Raw genomic sequence first — 19,279 nt, forward strand, 5'->3', positions numbered from 1 at the left:
ATGCAACACACCAAATGACCATTTTTGAGTTTCTTGTATGGCAGTTGAGGAGTGTTTTAAGGAAGCATTTGTAGTGGATAGGGGGGTGGCTTTGCACATGTTTACTCCTGTGATGTAGGTCAAGGCAGCCACAGGTAAAATCACAGAAGTGAAAATACCTGAAAATTACCAGTCCCTTATGAATGTTGGAAAGCAGTTAGTAGCTGTAGCACAACACATTCCAGCAATGCCACTTGCCTCCTTTTCCTGTCCCACCCTCAATGTGACCCCTGCACTGGGGGCTGAGAGCAGGATATGTATACAGCCTGTGCACCATTTCTATTCAACCAAGGAAGGCCCTTCCGTAGGGAGTATTCAGGGACCCAGTCCAACCCCTTTAAGGGCAAAGTAGTGTCCATAGGCATTTGGATAACTAAAAGAGAGAATCAGGTTCCAGGAAAGTAAAAGAGGGAAAGGCCCTGGGACATGATACCATATAAAATCAAAGCTGGGGAGGCTTTACATTTTGGGTTTCTCTATTTGACAACTTCGACAAACATTAAAATAACATCATTTAAAGAGTAGAAAGGTAAATAAATATTGGACATACCTCCTTCTTCAGTTTTCCTGATTATTTGTTTTCATTTTTCTACATAAAATATAAATCAAATCTCTGGCTCAGGTTACCTTGAGTCATTACAAGGCCGAGTTTGAAAAATAAACAGCAAAGCTATCCTGACGTGTGCCTTAGCTGATTGCTAAATGTTCGAGTCACGTCTCCCTGTAGAAAACTTCTCCACCCTCTTTTAGGTGTTGCCTTGCCATGTGATTTGCTTTATGTATAGACAAAGCATTGAAAATGCTATCCCTGTCACCAGGCAGAATTATTTGGCGAGTAAGTGAAATACAATAGGAGGCAGCACTGTAAGCCATGTAAGTAAGTCGGACTGGCAGAAGCCTGTAAATAACAAGGCATTAATGACTGTTTAGATGATATTTTTTTACACAGAAGGGACAGTCTCATCAGCTCAGCTGTGGTGGTTGTTTTGCTATGGGAATAATTTATGGAAGGCTGCAAAAAAAGTATATTTATGTGGAGATAATTAAGATGCTAATAAAAGGTTTGTAACATCATAGCTTTCAGTAAGTAAAATCTATGATCATTTTCAGTTCCAAGGCATTTGATATTCTTTCTCATTCTTACCTTTTTCTTATAGCAGGTTGAAATAGAGTTTGTATTAAAAAAGAACTACATACTTAAAATTTTTGCAGCCGTATGTCTTGAGCATGCTCGTATGATTTGATTGGTAGCTAGTTGGCTTCTTGTGCAATATTGATAAAACTTCAAAAAGGAAGTAGATTGTAATCTGATACTGGAGAACCCAGAGGTGGGCATTGGGAGGTTGGAGCTTGAGTGACGCTATCACTTTGCTGTGGAATCTGGGTCATGGGTTTTATTATTGTTAAATGCAGTTGTGCTTTTAACCGTGCACTCTGTAGTCATCCATTTTGCAACAGCTACCTGGCTTCCTGTGTCAGAGCTAGCTAAAAATAAATAATAGATTGTAAACAGTGTTTAGAGGCCAAAAGCAAGGGGGGGGTGTTAAATTATGACTTATTTCTGATGTTGCAAAATACTTGCCTATGAGTAACCAGAACTTTCATTTCAAAATGCTAATAAACAGGAGGAAGCCAAGAGAAGAGCTAGAAAGATGATTGGTTTCTTAAGGCACCCGCATAAAAAAAAATTATTATTTAAAGAATGTTAACAGTTAGGATGGGAAGGAATGATTTATGGTTGTGCAGTGGGGTATCACCATGAGGATTCAGAAATTAGAAGAGCATACATTTAGCCAAATGTCCAGAAAGGTTTTCTGATTGAGGAGGTCCATCGGAAAGTGGAATATTAGAAGCCCAACTCTTGAGATAATTAAAACTGAGAACTGCAGTTGGAAATGAACTGTGCAGTAGAATTCTGTTCCAGGAGAGCTGGGCTGGATGACATCTAATATAGCTCTTCTGATTCTGAGAGAATGAGAGATTAAAATCATTTAAGAATGATCAGAAATGATTGCAGGATGCCGGAAAACAAAACCAGACACTACTGCATTTGGTTTGTTGAAATCTTTGTTAAAATTTTGAAATATCATTGACTCAATTCTGAGTCCCAATTTTGCAAACCATACTTACTTTAAGCAGCAGCTGCATTGAGTTCAGTGGAAATACTTCTAAACTTAACTGCTATTAAGAAATTAAGGCATGTTGATTTTAGACTCTTTGGCCTGATCCAGAGCTCACTGAAATCAGTGGAGTTTTTCCATTGACTTTAGTGGGCTTTGGATTAGGTGGTATGTCAGTGAGAACTTCTGCTCTTAAATTCTTTGTTACAAAAGCAAAAATGCTGCACTTTTCAACTGTACTTCCATGTCTGCAAACATATTGCAAATAAATGACAAAGCCCTTTGGGAGGAAAGACTCAGCCACAGAGACCTTGCCAAAAAGCTAGTTTACACTTGCTTCTGAAGCACGATAAAAGAGCAAATGAAAGTCTTAAGGAACTGAAAGAAAAGGCCCATTCAAAAAGACTTGATTCATAATAACAATTATACACACGCACACACGCGCGAACAGACACACACACACACACACACACACACACAAACTCCTTTAAGAAACAAGTTGCTTGATGGAAAGCAGTTGAAACCAAGCACAAATTAAGTAAAATTCCTTTCAGTGTATTTGGAGGGCCTATGGGGTTTTTATTTTCAATTTTTAAAGTCAGGGCTGTGATCTGAATGAGCCTTTTGTTCTTTTGGTGATATGATTGATTTTCACATGTTAATTAAGAACAGTTTTTTGGCTATATGGGGAAAAATCTATCTCACCTCCTTCCCATATTAATAATCCTGTAGAAGTCAGTTGCAATATTTTCTTTGGTTATTGCATATTTCCTTTGGTATTTTTTAATTTATTTTAGATGTATAATAAAAATTCAGTAGGTGAAAATGTATTGACATTTTTAGAGTCTTCACAATCCCTATAATTTTGAGCAAAAAAAGATGAACCTAGTAGTATGTGCTGAAGATTCATAAATTAGGAATATTTTGGATGGGTTGGGGCGAGACCAAATTCCAAAGGTCCCCAGATTCCACTGCCAGTTGCTCCTGCACTTTTATATGACTAGGACACCCACCTGAGTTCAAATGCAGCAGCATGTTGTAAGAATCTTCCAGCTTCAGGCCATGTCAGGCTTTATAAATTTTAGCAGCACCCTAAATTCTTGCCAGCACTTAAGAAATTGTTGACATCTGTAAAATGAACTAAGATTACAAAATAATTTGGTCCCTAACCTGGGGTCCCTTCTTGGCTCTCAGTTGGAACATGCACAAATTGACAGATTCAAGCAACCTTTTTCTAGGGGTGGAAATAAACATTAGGTTGTTCTTGAAAAACAACATGTTAATCTTGGGGATAATTCATAAAACATATTTTGAAAAGTTTATTGCCATGTGTTAAAGCAAAACATCTGTCTGTTTACTCCCTTGCATCATGTTCCTCTTCAGCACAGCAACTTAAATTCTTCTTTCATAGATATGACAACTTTGCGCAGGGTGCCCATTCAGCTTTTGAAGTGGAGGAAATGGCAAAGGTAAGTAACTCAGTAACTTTATTGTCATAAACGTTTAAAGCAAGGGACATTTTGAGTACTAGATTCTGTTCTTTAAAGAACTGACGTTGTGCCCAGGATTTTCACAGTATTCAGACAGATTCTTACAGTTCCATTTTGAGAGAAGAGGCACAATTAGTCTGTTATACTAGTTAATTTGGTAAGATGAATTTCTCCCATTTTCTGTTTAAGCCTATATTGCTCTGAGGAAGTCCAGAGTCTAGCTCCTAGTTTCATAGTTGGTAGGGTTGGAAGGGACCTGAGCAGATCATCAAGTCCGACCCCCTGCCATGGCAGGAAAGAGTACTGGGGTCAAATGACTCCAGCAAGGTGTTCATCTAAACAGTACAGTTCATCCTGTACTGAGGTTTCAGTTCTCTTTAACAAGGAAATTATCTAGTGGCTCTCCAATACAAACCCAAGATAGAATTAGGGAATAGTAACTGAAAAATAAATATTTAAACTTACCTTGAGTTCACCCCTGCATTTATTTACAATGGTTAAGTTTTGTCACATATAAGCTTACAAAGAAGTCAAACACACATTTGTGTAGCTTCTGCCTTTTATGCTGATATTTAAAACCAGCAGATATTTCAGATATATTTAGGACCATAATTTGCCACAGAGCAATTTCAAAATAACTGTTTTCCCTACTAAAACATTTCGCAGTTTGTGAAATACATGCCTGTAAACAACGAACAAGGAAACAGATTAGTGTCTGCTGTAACTGAAGTGCACTCTGTAGAATCAATAGAATAAAACCCTGGATAAAGTTAGCCCAGTATCTCTGTTTTAGAGCCATTTAATTGTTCTGAAGTATTAGCATGCACTTTATCTTAGTATGTTATATTATGTAATCAGAGAGGAGACTACAGAGGTATGGAACAAGAGTATACAAAATAACAAATGGCAAAAGAAGGTAAGTTGGCCACCTCATACTTCAAGAACAAATATATTTCATGAAAGCTAATGGCAGCAGATTTAGAATTGATAAAAGTCCATAGTCTAAAGAACTTGTTACAACAATGTATCACTGAAAAAAAAATCATAACAGGATTCAGAGGAGATCTGGACATTCATATGAAGGACAGGAGCATCTAGGTTGGACTTTTCAGAGGAGGAAGGACAGATCTTCAACTAGCATAAATCAGAACAAGTCAGTGGTGCTATGCATGTTTCCACTGGCTGATGATCTGACTCCAGTGGTGACGAGAGATATGGAACTCTAGTTTCCAGCCTGATCTGCTGGGCCATAGCTGAAGCTGAGCAACCACCTGGTTTGGGAAGGTACTCAAATCTAGGACAAGGTTTTTTGTTAGTTTTTTATTTTAAACCCATGTTGAGTGGGGATGGGGGAGGGAAGATCTCTTATCTTGGATTTGAGTTAATGCAGTACCTTACAGAGAAAAAGGGTAAAACAATCAACAGATGCTTGTAATAAAAGACCAGGACAAGATAGATTGAAGTTCCTTTCCAAAAAACTGAAAGGTTCATGTTTCTTTAACTCAGAGGTTAGTTTTGGACACATACAACATGATTTTAGAAAAAGATATCACTGCATTTACTCAAATCTAAGATGAGGTGTCCTGTCCTGTTCCATCCCCCGTCCCCATCCGCATGGGAGGTCAGAGGCCCCTCAGCTTCAATTCACATCAGAGTAGAGTAGAAGCATGCAGCTGCTTCAGCTCTGCCTCTGGCCCTAAGCCTGGGTCAAGGCCAAGTCAGTCCCACAGAAGCTGCCTATCTCCTCCCCCCCTTCCCACCATTTGCCCTCTGCATCTTCTTCCCCCCTACCCCCAACTCACCCCTGCCACATTTCTCTCCTTACTGTCAGGCACAGCTCAGGTCCAGTTTGGGCTGGATTCGCTCCTGGACACAGAGTACAGGGAAACTCCATCCTCTGGTTGGCCAATTGGCAGCATTGCTGCTGCTGCATGGCCTAACAAGGGCTGCACTTCTGCATGCTATGCTTCATGACCTGGCAGGGAACAGAAACTGAGCTGTGTCTGACAGTAGGGGTGGTGGGAGGAGAGGCAGAAACTGTGGGGAGTTCAGGGGAAGGGGGAGATGCTGTGGGATGTGTAGGGAAGGGCTAGAGGCTGTAGGGAGTGGGGGGAAGAGGCAGAGATTATGGGGGAGAGGCAGAGGTTTTGGGGGTGGGAGGTGCAAGTGGGAGGATAGGAAGGCTGGAGGGGGACAAAGAGGGGGCTGAGGAAAAGGGGACCACCTGACCCCTCCCCCTAACCCTACCACTGCTTTCCCTGCTGTAGCAGTGAGAGGGGGACAGATTTAAGACAACCCTCTGCTAATTGGATTCTATACCTGGAAAATTATAATAATGTATAATTTTTCCATATATAGAATCTAATTATTTGGGAGTTTGTCTTAAATTCATGGTCATCTTATATTTAAGTAACTACAATAGAACCCAGAAGGACTTGCTCCCTGCTTGCCTCAGTATGAAATGGTTGGGTTTGCTATACAGAATTAAATTCAGAATAAACCTTTTTGACAGGCTGAAGCACACCACCCTTCTTTGCCAGAGGAACCAGTTGGTAACCTTTCTGATGGAATTCAAACTGATATGATGGAGGAAAATTCACCTGCATGGAATGAACAGCTGGAGGAAGAGCTCTTTCGTGGTAAGTCTGCACTGACTCTGCTTTTACGCAGTAACTTCTAGCATGGGACTAGGACTGAGATTGGCTTTAGGAGATGTTATAGATGCATCTCATTCCTTCAAAACACAGGAATTTCATCTCTCTGTAGCTATTGCAAGCTTAATACACACATCCTCTTGCATCTGTAATTCTCACTGATAATGAGATACCATAAGGCTGGGGAGAGCCTTGTGATTTGTAGAACCACAAGCTGCAGGAGGAGCTGTGGCTACACCTTGCATTTGCTGTAGGCATCAAAGGAGTTTAGTGTTTAGTCACTTTGGCTGCCTATACACGCGCTGATTCATGTTCTTATTCAAATGCATCAAGTCTGCTCCATGTTCTAATTAGAATGCTCCCGTGTGGCCTCACTCTCGCATGTATAAGCCCCCCATGGGTTTAAAAATGGCTGCAGAAGAACTTTATGTAAACCTAGTTTTTCCCCCTAAGGGAACTTTATCTAAACCATTTTTATACCCACAGGGGCTTAGTACACATGATGTTGAGGTGTTTTAGTTGGAGCAGCTGCCCAGGAACCACTCTTATTTAAATGCCCTCTGCCCACCCCTGAACACTGGTGTAGGCAGCCTTTCTGTTTTTCTTGCTCATTGTTGGTAAGACCAAACCAGGACAGGCTCAGATTGGCCTGTGGGGCATAAAGAGTTTGTTCTTCTATGAGTCTTCCTGAGCCACTCAAGAAAAAATACCACTCCTGCAGCATTATTTTCTATTGCCCACATGCGCGGGAGTTATACCAGTCAGCAAAACGGGTCACAAAATGGGAAGAGGATTAGACTGAGACAGTAAGTAGAGTGAGGTAGCATGGAAGAGAGTCTAAATCCCTCTGGAACTCACGGATCTTTCCATATGTCCTTGAGCCACAGCCATCCTTGTGCACACAATACTCAGAGGCCCTTCTTTACTCACTTCTCTGGAATTCCCAGCCTCCTTGTTTGACACAAGAAAAGTATTTCAAAATTCAGCTGTAAAGTGATGTTCATAAAATAGTAGGATTCCACACAAGTGTTTGCTTTGCTTGTGTCATAATGGGCTCTCTTAGGGCAAAGCTCTCTCAGCAAAGTGGAGAATCTGAGTATGTCTTCTTATATTGTATTTCATTTTTATACATCTTAACAATGTTCTTGCTTTCTCAAAGATGCAACATATTAAACAAAGATTGGCATTGAGCTGTCCATGGCATTCAAGGCTTTTAATTTCATTCATAGAAAAAGAAAAGTGGGTTAGTATCGGGAACAGCCAAAATCCTACATTAATCACCAATGTAACTGCTAACTGTGTTCAATTCCATATGTGTGGAAACTGAACAGAAGAGCCTGCCACTGCATAAGTTATCCAGTTGGTTGAAGGTGTGCTTTAAGTTAATTCCTTTCGCCACCGACTTGCTAGTTGAATGTCGTGGTTAGCTAGGATTAAGTCTAATGTTTAATCCTTGTTAAGCAGGTTAATGTATAACTACAGTTTTGTTGATGAGAGAATATCACCGGTTTATATATATAACCAGTCAGCCAATCTGATTTCCTGTATTTCAGAGAATGTTGTTCCCTAGCTCTGGTTGTTAATCATTGAAAATGAGCGATGTACAGTACATCCCAGAAGTTCTTTTTATTCTAAAGTCAACAGAGGACATGCTACTTTGTATGTGTGTTTAAATGCTGTTCCCCAGAATGCTCTTCCTACTTACAGTTATGTCTGTGGTCTGGGAATACACAGAACAGGCTGAACATGTTTAGCAACATTAACAAATTCTTTTTTGCTTGTTTTTCAAGCTAGAATTGCTAATAGTTCTTCCTACATTTTGCTGGGGAGTAAATGAACAGTGCAAGTTATTTTTAATGTAAAAAACTAGCAATAGCTGGAAGGGCTGTGCGAAGCTTCAGTAGCTGATTCAATTCTGAGGAAATTTGGCCCAAATCAGGGACCAAATCTCCAAATGGAATTGGGAGACCAATTAAAAGCTCTGAATCAATTTGAAGCATCTGAATCAATTCAGAGAAGCTTTGGAAAAGATTTGGCTGCTTCAGAGATTCGGCCATAGACTAAACAGGCAGCTGACACACCTGCCTTCAGCTGGTAAGTCTGTTGGACTTGGGGGGGATTGGGACACGGACAAGCTGCCCAGCTGGGGCAGAGGGGACACATTACTCAAGAAGGAGGGAGGGGGGGAGTGGGATGCAGGCGCAGCAGCACTCAGAGTGGGGGCTCTCCCCTCCTCCCACCCGGAGAGCCTCCATGGCTGCCCTGCCCGGCCCCAGCATCCCAGCACTTTAAAAAAAAAAAAGGCTGGGTCTGGCAGCACCAATTAGGGCCTCTGAGGGTTCGTGGAGGAGCCCCCCTTCCCCACACAGCATGGGGAAGTGGGGGGTAGAGGGGATTGCCTCCCCACACACTTGGCACCCACATGGCAGCTGCCCCATGGCGTGGCTGCAGTGCAGCTCGGCAGGGCACTGCGTGCCGTCTGGAAGCTGGGGTGACTCCACACATCAGCCAGAGTGGTCCCAGCTCCAAGCGAGCACGTGGCGCCCTGCCGAGCCATGCTGCACCCACGTGCTGCAACAGCTGCTGCACGGGTGTCAGGCGGGGGGTAGTGATCCCTGGTGCCCCCCACTGCCCTGCGCTGCACAGGGGGGCTCTGCCACAAGCACCCAGAGGCCTTCTTTGCCTCTGCTGCAGCCGGTGAATACAGGGCTTTTAAAAAAATTTTTAAGTGCCAGGACTAGGCTGGGGCCAGGCAGGTGATGGTGCCAGGCAGGGCAGCCATGAGGGCTTCTACCACGGCTCCCTCCACCTGGACCGAGGCAGGCATAGCCAGAGGAGCTACAGGAGAACCTGCAGCCGCCTGGCTATGCTGCCTCTCCCCAGCCAATCTGAATCGCCAAATCTCTCCAAATCAGCACCGAATCTTCCACAGCCATTTTGGCTGAATCGATTCGGGACAGTGATTGAAATCTCCAAATGGAATCAGTGTCCTCCATATCAGCTGAATCCAAATCCGAATCAAATACTTCCCTGTTCGCACAGGCCTAATAGCTAGGTAGAGGGGCAAACACACATAATTTCTTCCACAGGTGAGTTATCCTTTCAGTGATTATCTACCATATTAGGAAGGGGAAAAATCTGCACAGTGTCAAAGTATTGCATATTTTTCCGCTTCCCATTATGGTGGATAATCATTGAAAAGATAATCACTATGGAAGAAATGATATGCGTTTGGTACAGGAATTTGAACGTGAAGAAGCTGGCTCCCTTTAAAACCAATTAGGGCCACTGATACCGAAAGTTACACTTTTCAGCCTGAATAGTTTGACCATTCTGATAAAATAATCACATTTTTCTGTGTAGTTTTAGATGACCTGGACAACCAGCTGGCACAAGAACAAGACCCAGTGAACAGGAGGACTCCAGTAAATGTTGAATCAAATGTACAATGCAGTAAGCCATTACCTGCCACAAGCAGACAAACTCATAGTAGGGGACGACATAGAAATGACTGCAGTGGAACGGCCAGCATGTTTTTCTTTGATGGGATGAGAACAGTAAGAGCCAAAGATGAATGTAAGATTTTCTGCAGAACAAGGAGGTTGCACGATACGTACATAAACAGGCAACACACAGCCTCTACAGAGGATTATATGCACAGTGATTCATTTGACTTAAATTCCCCTGTTTTGAACAGAAGGCTGTCTTCTCCATCTTTTGGACAGTCTTCGGAAGGCAGCTTACATCTTCCTTCCATAACACGGAGCAGTGGATTTGTACACCAGGGTTATATAGACAAGGACACAGTTGGCAGAAGTTACTCTCTCTGTTCTCTCATGAGATGCCCATCCTTTGGCTCCTCAGATCAGTTCTCAACAAATAGTTTACAACATCCATTGGTAATGGATAACAGTGGCTTTGTACGCAGAAACAGTCGACAAAACCCAAAACGAATTCCTCTGTCTTCTATAGAATGGAACAAGCCATATTTTTCTGAACACCCAGTAAATCAAGACAGACTTTTTAAGACCCAGTCGTTAATTGAATTTAATTCCACTCATCATGGAAGGCATCCCTGCCCTCCACAGGAAAGCAGAAAATATGAACTTTCCCATTCAAAACACCATTACAGAAGTGATTTATCAAGTACTAATTGGTTTAGTAGGATGAGTTGCCCTGACAAAGCTTCTGCTCCATTGTACTTTGAAAACTGGGAGAATTATCCATTCTGTTGCTCAGAAAATAACCTCCCTAGGTATCATTATAGCGATATTACTTGTCATGGGAGGTTGCAAATGCACCAAGATAGTGCTCCTCATGGAAGTAGAGAGAGGCACCCTTCATGGTCTGATATTCACCAGTACTACAATGAGGATGCTTTTCTTTCCCCTGAAGCTGACTTTGACATTATTACAACCCATTTCAATCTCCTGCAAAATGCACATGCAAAGAAGGCTGCACCATCATCACCATTCGTTTCACAGTACCATCAGAGCAACTTTCAGACACAGTCCATGAATAACATGGAACTATTGAAGGGTGCAAATGCTAAAGTGCTTCCAGAGTTTACAAGAGATCTTAAACCCTGTTTCACATATAACCCTGCAATTTCTTTGTCTGACATCAAAACAGATGCTTCTCATGAATCCTTCTACCTTGGTTTCAGGGACCAAACAAAACCCATAAAACAGAATAGTGATTCTGTCACTGAGATTTATCAGAACCAGCCAAAGCCTGGGGTTATCCCAGCAAATATTAAGAAATACTTTAAAAAAACTGCTTCAGAAAAGGAGAGAAGTATGGAACTATCAGGGGAGGCAAACCAGGAAAATAGTAAAATGATATCATTGCAGCCAGATTTTCAGCAAATAGTTACAAATAGCACTGATTCCCAATTTCTTCCCTCTCATAACTCTGCTGTTGCTGCCTTGCAAAACGGCACCTCTCTTCTTAATTTACCATTTGCAATGAGATCAAGGAGAAAGCCCCACATCACTGCCAGAAGAAGAGATATTGCGAAAATGTATACGTCAAGCAGTAATAAAAGAAATGTGCAAACAAAGGAAAATGATCACCCTGCTAACAGTGGATTTAATCAAACCCCTTCTCTTCTATCAGCTGATGAGAACAAAAAGGAGTTGTTTTTTCCAAATCAAAAAAAATGGGAACATAATTTCCATAGCTCAACAAAAACAAAAAGTATTGAATTAGAAAGCCAGAGAGCAGAAACGACTGATCAGACTGGTCCTAAGAGACAGTCTTTACTGGTAGCTGATCTGCAGAGTAATGCATCAGTTTATTCTGTTCCAATTACTGGAAGACTGGCAGAGCACCAAAGCAAGTCCGGTACTCCACAACGTTCTGGTTTATTAAAAGGCCTTTCTTCTAAGAGTTCTTCTCAATGTTTAGGAACTCCTACTAATTCTTCATTGAACTGCATTGTTACTGAAGCTCCAGCAGAAGGTGGGAAAGTTGCTCAGTTAAGTGCTGTAAGTCTTGGAAAAGAAACCCTGCAGGAAAAAAGCCAAGATGTAAATGTAACTAATGAGGACCATAATAAAAAAATAACTACCGGTTGTCCTGCGAACAGAAATTCTGAGCATACATGCAGTTCTGACAGACCCAAGATCACTAAACATGGTTTACATTCTTTTTGCCAGAAAAAAGAAAATGAAAAAACAAGAGAAAATGCTTCTTGCGCTGAAAGTCTCAACAAGCCAGAAGACCTACCGAGACCTACAACTAACAGCGGCATTACTGGCTCCCCTGATAAAAACAAATCCACGTCTTCTGTGCCACTTGTAGCTTACTACACCTTACCTAGAAGATCAGCTAGCATTGCTGGCGGTGTCATATCAGCTAAGTTGGTCTCTAACCCTAAACGTGAAGTCCCATTCAAAAGTGAAATCACCATGTGGGATCCTTTAGAGACCTCAGACAGAACTGATGCCTTTTCTCCTAATCAAGGAGGGAAAATCTCTTCTTTAGATTCAGAACAAGCCTCTCAAACAGCATCCCCTTTCCATGGCGTTGCAAACATCAAAGGGCATCAAATTGAGGATTATCCTTTGCCTTTAACCCGGCAGTTTAACCACCCCTTACGTAATAGTGCAGCTGTCTCCAGTTCAGATAAACTTACAGGTAGAGCTGCGGGTCTGAACAGAAGGGAATCCTCTGTATTTCTAGAGAGTCTAGACACAGAAACAACAAATTCTTTACAAAAATATAAAACTACTAGCACATTTACAGTTTGTGTTGATGAGGATAATGTCAAATATCATGAACTAGTTTCAGTTTATTACACATTACCACACAGGCATTCAAGAACATTGTGTAACCTCTTTCAAGACAATCCAGAGAACACTGATTTACCACTTCACTTGGAAAAATTTCAGTGGCCAAAAATGTCAAAGAAGAAATCTGAAGCCCGCATTGGTTTAGCAAATGTAGCTTTTCCTAGCACCTTAGAAAAAGAGGGACCATCCCATTCTTCAGCTGAAATACCTCCAGCTTCAGTGACTCCCCAGAACTTAAAGACTGCTGCCAGCAGTGCTAAATTAAGCTCACAGTTATCTCCCAGCCCTCAGGAAATAGTTACTTTACCATCCACAAGCTTTTTATGTAATATGAAAGGTAGTTCACCAGAGCTTTCATTAAAAGACAGTACTCTTGTACATTCTGATATAGTTACAACAGATGTTTCTCTTGGTGAGCCACAATCCATAATAGCAGATAATTCAGTTCAGGCCATTTCTGATGATTCATGCAACCAAAATACTGGACCATGTCTTTCTTCAGTTAATGAAAAAGATAAACTTTTTCAAACTGGCACACAAATAACTCCCGTTTCATTAAAACCAGAAAGCATTCCAGAAAATTTGTTTTATCCTGTTTCTTCAGTTAATAATGCTAACAGTGTACAGAAGGAACACTCTGAAAATTTCCTGCAATCTCTTAAAGTAAGTGGAGGTGATCAGAATATGTTACTGCCCTGTTCAATAGATAATAGTTCCCATGAAGAAAAACACAATGTAGAACATGTAGCCACTGAAGCACCAATTACCCCTGCTGAAAGTAAATCTAGGTTTGATGCAGAAGTCCAAGGAGGAGCATATCTTCCACACACCATCACTTCCCTGCATGGTAATAAAGGTGGTGGATTTCCATTAACAGCTGACAATTCCAGAAACAGCACAGATGAAAATTTAATCTCTGATGATAAGATGCTTTTAGATTTGCTGAACAAAACATTTCAGTTAGGCACAGCTTGTCCAGCTAAACCAATATTGCAGCCAGACAAAACTGGCATAACTGCTATGAATGAGTTAGAGAGCCCAACAATAAAAGAAAAGCTGTTCCAGCATACACAGATGGACAAAGATTGTACTGGCCTGCAGAGACCAGTGAAGCACTATGAAGATAACTGGAGTGTTGACTCTAAAGACAAGTTCTTCCTTATTTCACAAGATCTTCAACTGCCAGACAACTCAGTAAGTGAAGATAAGCTTCCCTCTGATAGCACAAAAGACAGACTCAGTGATATAGAAAAAAGGAAAAACAGACCTTCAGTTAAAAATAAACTGACAGCCATCTGCAAAATGAGCCGAAAATACTCTAGTAAAAATTTACCTCCCAAACCAAACATAAGTAATATCTTTTCACAGAATGACGGAGATGCCGCTCCTATAGAGATTAGCATGTCCAAGGGTACATCAATTTCAGCTGATTCCACCCTGTCATTTCTGCAAACTCAGAATGAGATCAAGAATCAAAACCTAACCCCTCCTGCCATGAACGTCTCTGTGCACAAAATAATTGAGAGTAAAAGATCACAGGCTAATGAAGATCTTTCACTGGTTACTAAGAACAACAATCAGAAAACACTCACGGAGTCATGCAGGCAGAGAGGAGAAGCCGGTTCTCCTAAACAAAATAAGGATAAAGTGGAAAGTGTGTTAAGCCCAACAACCCTATTACCAGAGGAAATAATGGTTGCCAGAAGTAAACATTTCCAAGCATCTAGTTCTGTGTTTGAAAACAGAAATAAACCTGACTTCTCCACCAGCACAGCAGCAGACTCATTAGACAATCAAAACAGAACAGATATCAGTAAGTCTCACCATCCCCCATTGTTGCCAATTTTACCTGACACGAACTCGAACAGTTTTATAAATAACTGCTTACAGGCAAATATCTGTCTGCAGCAAAAGGTGGTTTCCCCATGTGAGAGGAGTCACAAGTGGAACCGCCATCAATCAAGCAGTTTAAAAAATGTGAACTTACACAGTGAGTTGCACATGAGTCGAGCAAGGAATCAGCGTGAACGTCACTTTTCTGAATGCACCTATGCACAAGATCCTCAGGACAGCCTGGCCTCTGCTGGCTGTCCTGCTGATTTTATGCCTACAGGTAGCAGAAGCAGTAGAAAGTTTAAATCGTATTCAGAGCTGTTGTCTTGTGATGAAAATGAAAACTGGGCTTCGTCCAATGAAAGAAACAGAGCTGTTGGCACTAGGCATTTCAGGTATCCCTCTGTTGAGTATGGTATATTTGGAAAAGAGCAACAACTGGCTTTCCTGGAAAATATCAAGAGATCACTCACAGAAGGACGATTATGGAGACCCTGCCTTCTTAAAAACACTAGCTTTGTGAGGGATGAAGAAAGTCACTCTTTAAATCAGTCTGAGCTCTTGAACTTAAGTTTTGCTGGGAGCAAAATGTTAGTAGATGGCTCAAACCCCAGAAAGCCACTTGGCATCTATCGGGAAGATGCAATGGCCTGTTCAGACTCGGATACCAGTACCACCACAGATGATGAATACTACCTGGACGAGAATGACAAAGAGTCAGAATTGTGAGCTCTTGTGATAAAAGATGGAGAATGAGGTTCTGGTGTGTTTTGCTATTTGCAAGGGTATTTTGGTGGTTTCCTGCCTGGTTATAAGCATGTAAAATAGTTTGAATCAGATCCTGTGGTGGTATAAATCAGTACAGTTCTATTGACTTTGGTTAACTGATGTTGATTTCTCTTTTTTTCTCTTTTTTAACCTGTATTAAAATAGTAATACTGTAGCCTAACCATAATTGTTCATGCAAGCAAAAACCAAATTCTCGCTATTTTTTTATTATATATTTGCAAAGCATGGGAAGATAGTTGTGGAGCCTTTTATAATAATCAAATACCAGAGAAGGCTTTGCTTCTCAGTGGGAGTTTGACTGGGCTCTTAGTGGTTAGTGGTACAGTGCGATAATGCAGGGCTGTCCAACTGTGAAGTAGCTGGGGGCCAAGTGCCCCATGGGCTGCACCAGCTTAGGTGGCATGCCTGTGGGCCCCACCAGAGCAAGCCATAGGCATGCCTATGCCACATGCTCCCCCTACCTCTGCTGTACTACGTGCCTCCTCCTCATGCACCATCCTCCACTGCTGCATCGGGCACCTATGTGGCCTCAGAGTTGTCTACAGCTTCTCGGACCATGCTGTGCTGCACTGCCCACCCTCTGAGGTAGGGACAGACAGCAAAAGCCAGAGGTGGGAAGGTAAAGCCCATAGACTCCAGCTGCTGTTGCAGCTGCAGCCATGCCAGAGAGAGGAAGCTGAGCAGGAGCCTGAGGGCCACAGTTTAATCCCTCAAGGACCACATGCAGCCCACAGGCCACCAGTTAGATAGCCCTGCTGTGATGTAGGAAGTTCTGGATTTAGGTGGCAAAATGAGAACCTGTGATTATTGAACAGATGCATCTAGATGGAGTTTCTTCAATACTAAGCTTTCCTAGTGTATTCAGTTTCTCCTCTTTTTCCTTCTTGTTCTGCCAACTCAAGCATAATTTGATATAGATGGGAACGGGAGTCCTACCTCAAAGCCCTGTACCTCTTGTTTCTCTCACACCCGCACAATCTTTACAGTAGAGAGTAAGAACAAATGTTTTCTTCCCAAGGTTTTAAGGAAGGAGCTGCTTTGAGCCTTTGAGGGTTCTGGTAGGCACAACATGTTGTCTTCAGTTAGATTCCTCCCTGGGGCTTTTCTCATCGATAGCTTTGCAAATAGTGTCAAGAAATGTATAGGGGTGTAGGTTGTAGCCACGTTGGTCTAAGGACAAGGTTCTTTGGGAGAATCTGATATCTTTTATTAATGTGTAGAGAGTGATGCTAAGACTACCCTTTTATGAAACAAGTAAGGGAAAAATGCACTATTCATGCAAGGCTAAAGTCCCAATGAAGAACATGGAAAACGTGTGTAGTAACCTTTTGCACTGGAAAGCTGGGTTAAAATTCTGAATCTGATAACAAGTATAGGTAAACTTGGCAGCTTGATTCCTTTTAAAGCATAACCTGTGAGATTCAAGTTTGAACTATTGCTATGTTGTCTTTGTCCAGAAATAGACGGTCACTCACACTAATAGCCTGTCATTTTATAGTGTACTAAATTGAATCCAAATGTTTAAAATATATAAATAGGATATAGGTAGGCAGGAACTTGGGTTCTGGCATATGATGGGCACAGCTTCTCCAGTTCTTAGTCCAATTGGGAACTATACAGTGCCAGGTCTCAGTTTGTAGAGCAACCTTGAGCTGCTCAGCGTAAAGGTGAGATGTATGTGACTGAAGATAAGGTAGAGGGCTGCACTCTCTGGCGCCTCGTCTTCCCCTTTTTCACTTGTCCCCTAATCTGAGGCAGGGTGTCCTGGAGTTTGTACTGCTTGTATCACTAGAGCAATAGGAATGGCATTTAATGTGCTGGAAGGATCTGGCTGTTTAAGCAGACAAATTATTTTTGTTTATTTTAAATAGCTGCAAATTTTCTCATGCGGTAAAGCAAGTTAGGGTATGAGAGAGAATACTTTTTGACGCTATATTTTTCCTCCTTAAATTAGTATTTGCTTTTGGTATTTTCCTTGCTAGCTTTCTGTCACAGAACTACTTTTCATCCTTTGGATAAAGGGCCATTGGTGTTTTTCCTGGAGTTGTTCCTATGCCATTATAAGAAATATAGTAACATTGGCATTTCACAATAGCCAAAATCCATCCCTGGCCCTGAAATCTTTTAAATAAGATTTGATCTCTTGTTACTAAAAACCACAATGGCTCACTTGAGTCAAAAGCTAATTTTTAAATTAACCATAAAAAAGTTTCTCTTTGCCTTTGTTTTTACAGCTAACCTCAAGTTTATCTGATTCCAGATTTTTTTCTATATTTTTAATTAAATTTGCCTAAAACATAACTGTATTTTTGTAACTGGAAAATATCCTGATATTTTAAAATAATTTATTTTAGGTAAAGTAAGTGACACTTGCATCACTGAATACTCAACAGAACCAATAGAAGGATAAACTGAAAAATAACAATTGGTATGCTTATTTTTCTATATTGTATACTTCGTTAAAGAAGTGGAGCCTTAATCTGAATGTGTGATGTATAAATATTACTGCTTTTACTTTGATATGTTATTTTATTGTACATACTATTAATATAAACTGTATACTTATATTCAGAATTATTCTTCATGTGGGAATCTGTTATGGAAGGATTCAAACATACATTAATATACACAGTATTGGAAGGAAATAATTACCATGTAAATGTAAACGTATAAAATTTGCTGCTTTGTTGAGAAATGCTGTATCAGTTTTAATGTAAATAGTTCTGTACCAGATAAAGCATATTCTGTTAAACCACTTCATATTTGGTAAAGATTTTTGGTTGTGATACAGTGTTGAAACGGGTGCCGGCGTCTACTGAACTTGAGGAGGCAGCCAGCCGACTTCACAGGCCGATCTCAGGGCCAGCCACCATTGTCACCGGCTGAGCACAACAGGGCTCTGATTGCCCAAGCGGCCCTGGCAGTCCTGCTTCTTCCTGCAGATTGCCACATGGAGCAAAACCACGTCTTAATTATCCTGATTATGCTCAGGGAAGCCATTAATCCACATGTTATTAAGTGTGGATTAATGATTTCTCTGGGCTTAATCAGAGTAATTAAGGTGCAGTTACAGGCCATGCCAAGTGGCAGGTTCCACACTTTTGGTGGCCTTGCTGCAAAAAAATAAACAATCTTGCTGGCAAGCAAAGCATGAAGAAGCCCTGCAGCTTTGGAGCATGGGGGAAGCAGGGCTGGGGAGCTGCTCCCTGCCCTTCCCGCTCCGCCTTCCCCCTGTGCTCCAAATCTAGGGCTTCCTGCACACTGTTCTCTGCTTCCTGGTAAGCTTCTGTATTTATTTTTTGCAGTAAGCCCGCTCAAAATCACAGTTTCCACAAAAATCACACAATTGTGATTTCGGTAGGCCCCTATACAGAGATTAAACAGAATCAGTGTTTACAGGGAAATAGTCATATAACTTTTGCTCCACCAGGAGTGGATTTTTTTAATGCTTATACTTTGTAAATGTTTTCTACCTGTACAGATTTGGGAGTAAAGGTCTTACCCTGGATATGGAAGGTAGACTTTTAATAACTAGAATGCTGTATGCATGACCTAAGCAGGAGCCAAACAAAACAGAATATTTTACGATTCTAAATAATCTCGTGTGGTGGTTTGTCGGTGGTTGAAAGTAATGTTTATACATGATGGGGTTATTTTGGTAAAGTGTACTATGGCTAGAACATATTCTGTAAATGCTTATAATTTATAGAATGTAAAAACTGAAAATGGCTGGTTTGAAATAAATGGCACTTGGTGCATAATAAATGCTTTTATACTGTGTTTACTTTGCTCCCTGTGAATGCCCCCAAAACATATATAAATAGAGAAAATTAAAGCACATGTTAATGTGTTGTCGTAGAACACTAGTGACAAGCAGCACAAATATCACATTTCAAAGGTTTAGGATTGGGCGTGCAACCTTGATGTCATGCAGCTCCAGGCATGTTCACAGATGCGTTACAAGAGATGATTAACACCGACTCCACCAGCTTTCAGACATATACAGAGCGGAAAGACCGACCTGAATCCTTTAACTGCCAGGATACTGGCTGTCAGTG

The 19,279-nt window shown here is 41.3% G+C and overlaps 1 protein-coding gene across 5 annotated transcripts in view; it reads left to right on the forward strand.

Moving 5' to 3' along the window:
- The window catches only part of EXPH5 (exophilin 5), a 47,224-nt gene extending 28,243 nt beyond the window's left edge, over nucleotides 1–18,981 (forward strand). For all 5 annotated transcript variants that reach the window (XM_090029519.1, XM_090029535.1, XM_090029526.1 and 2 more), the window contains 3 exons: nucleotides 3,571–3,628; nucleotides 6,162–6,288; nucleotides 9,667–18,981. In XM_090029519.1, coding sequence (XP_089885645.1) covers nucleotides 3,571–3,628; nucleotides 6,162–6,288; nucleotides 9,667–15,161 — 5,680 coding nt within the window. In that variant the 3' untranslated portion in view covers nucleotides 15,162–18,981. The remainder of the gene's footprint in view (nucleotides 1–3,570; nucleotides 3,629–6,161; nucleotides 6,289–9,666) is intronic.
- The last annotated feature ends 298 nt before the right edge of the window (nucleotides 18,982–19,279 follow it).

This window comes from Crocodylus siamensis, chromosome 1 (assembly GCF_052110815.1).
Source record: "Crocodylus siamensis isolate JL-2025a chromosome 1, ASM5211081v1, whole genome shotgun sequence".
In the NCBI taxonomy this organism is placed as follows: Eukaryota; Metazoa; Chordata; order Crocodylia; family Crocodylidae; genus Crocodylus; species Crocodylus siamensis.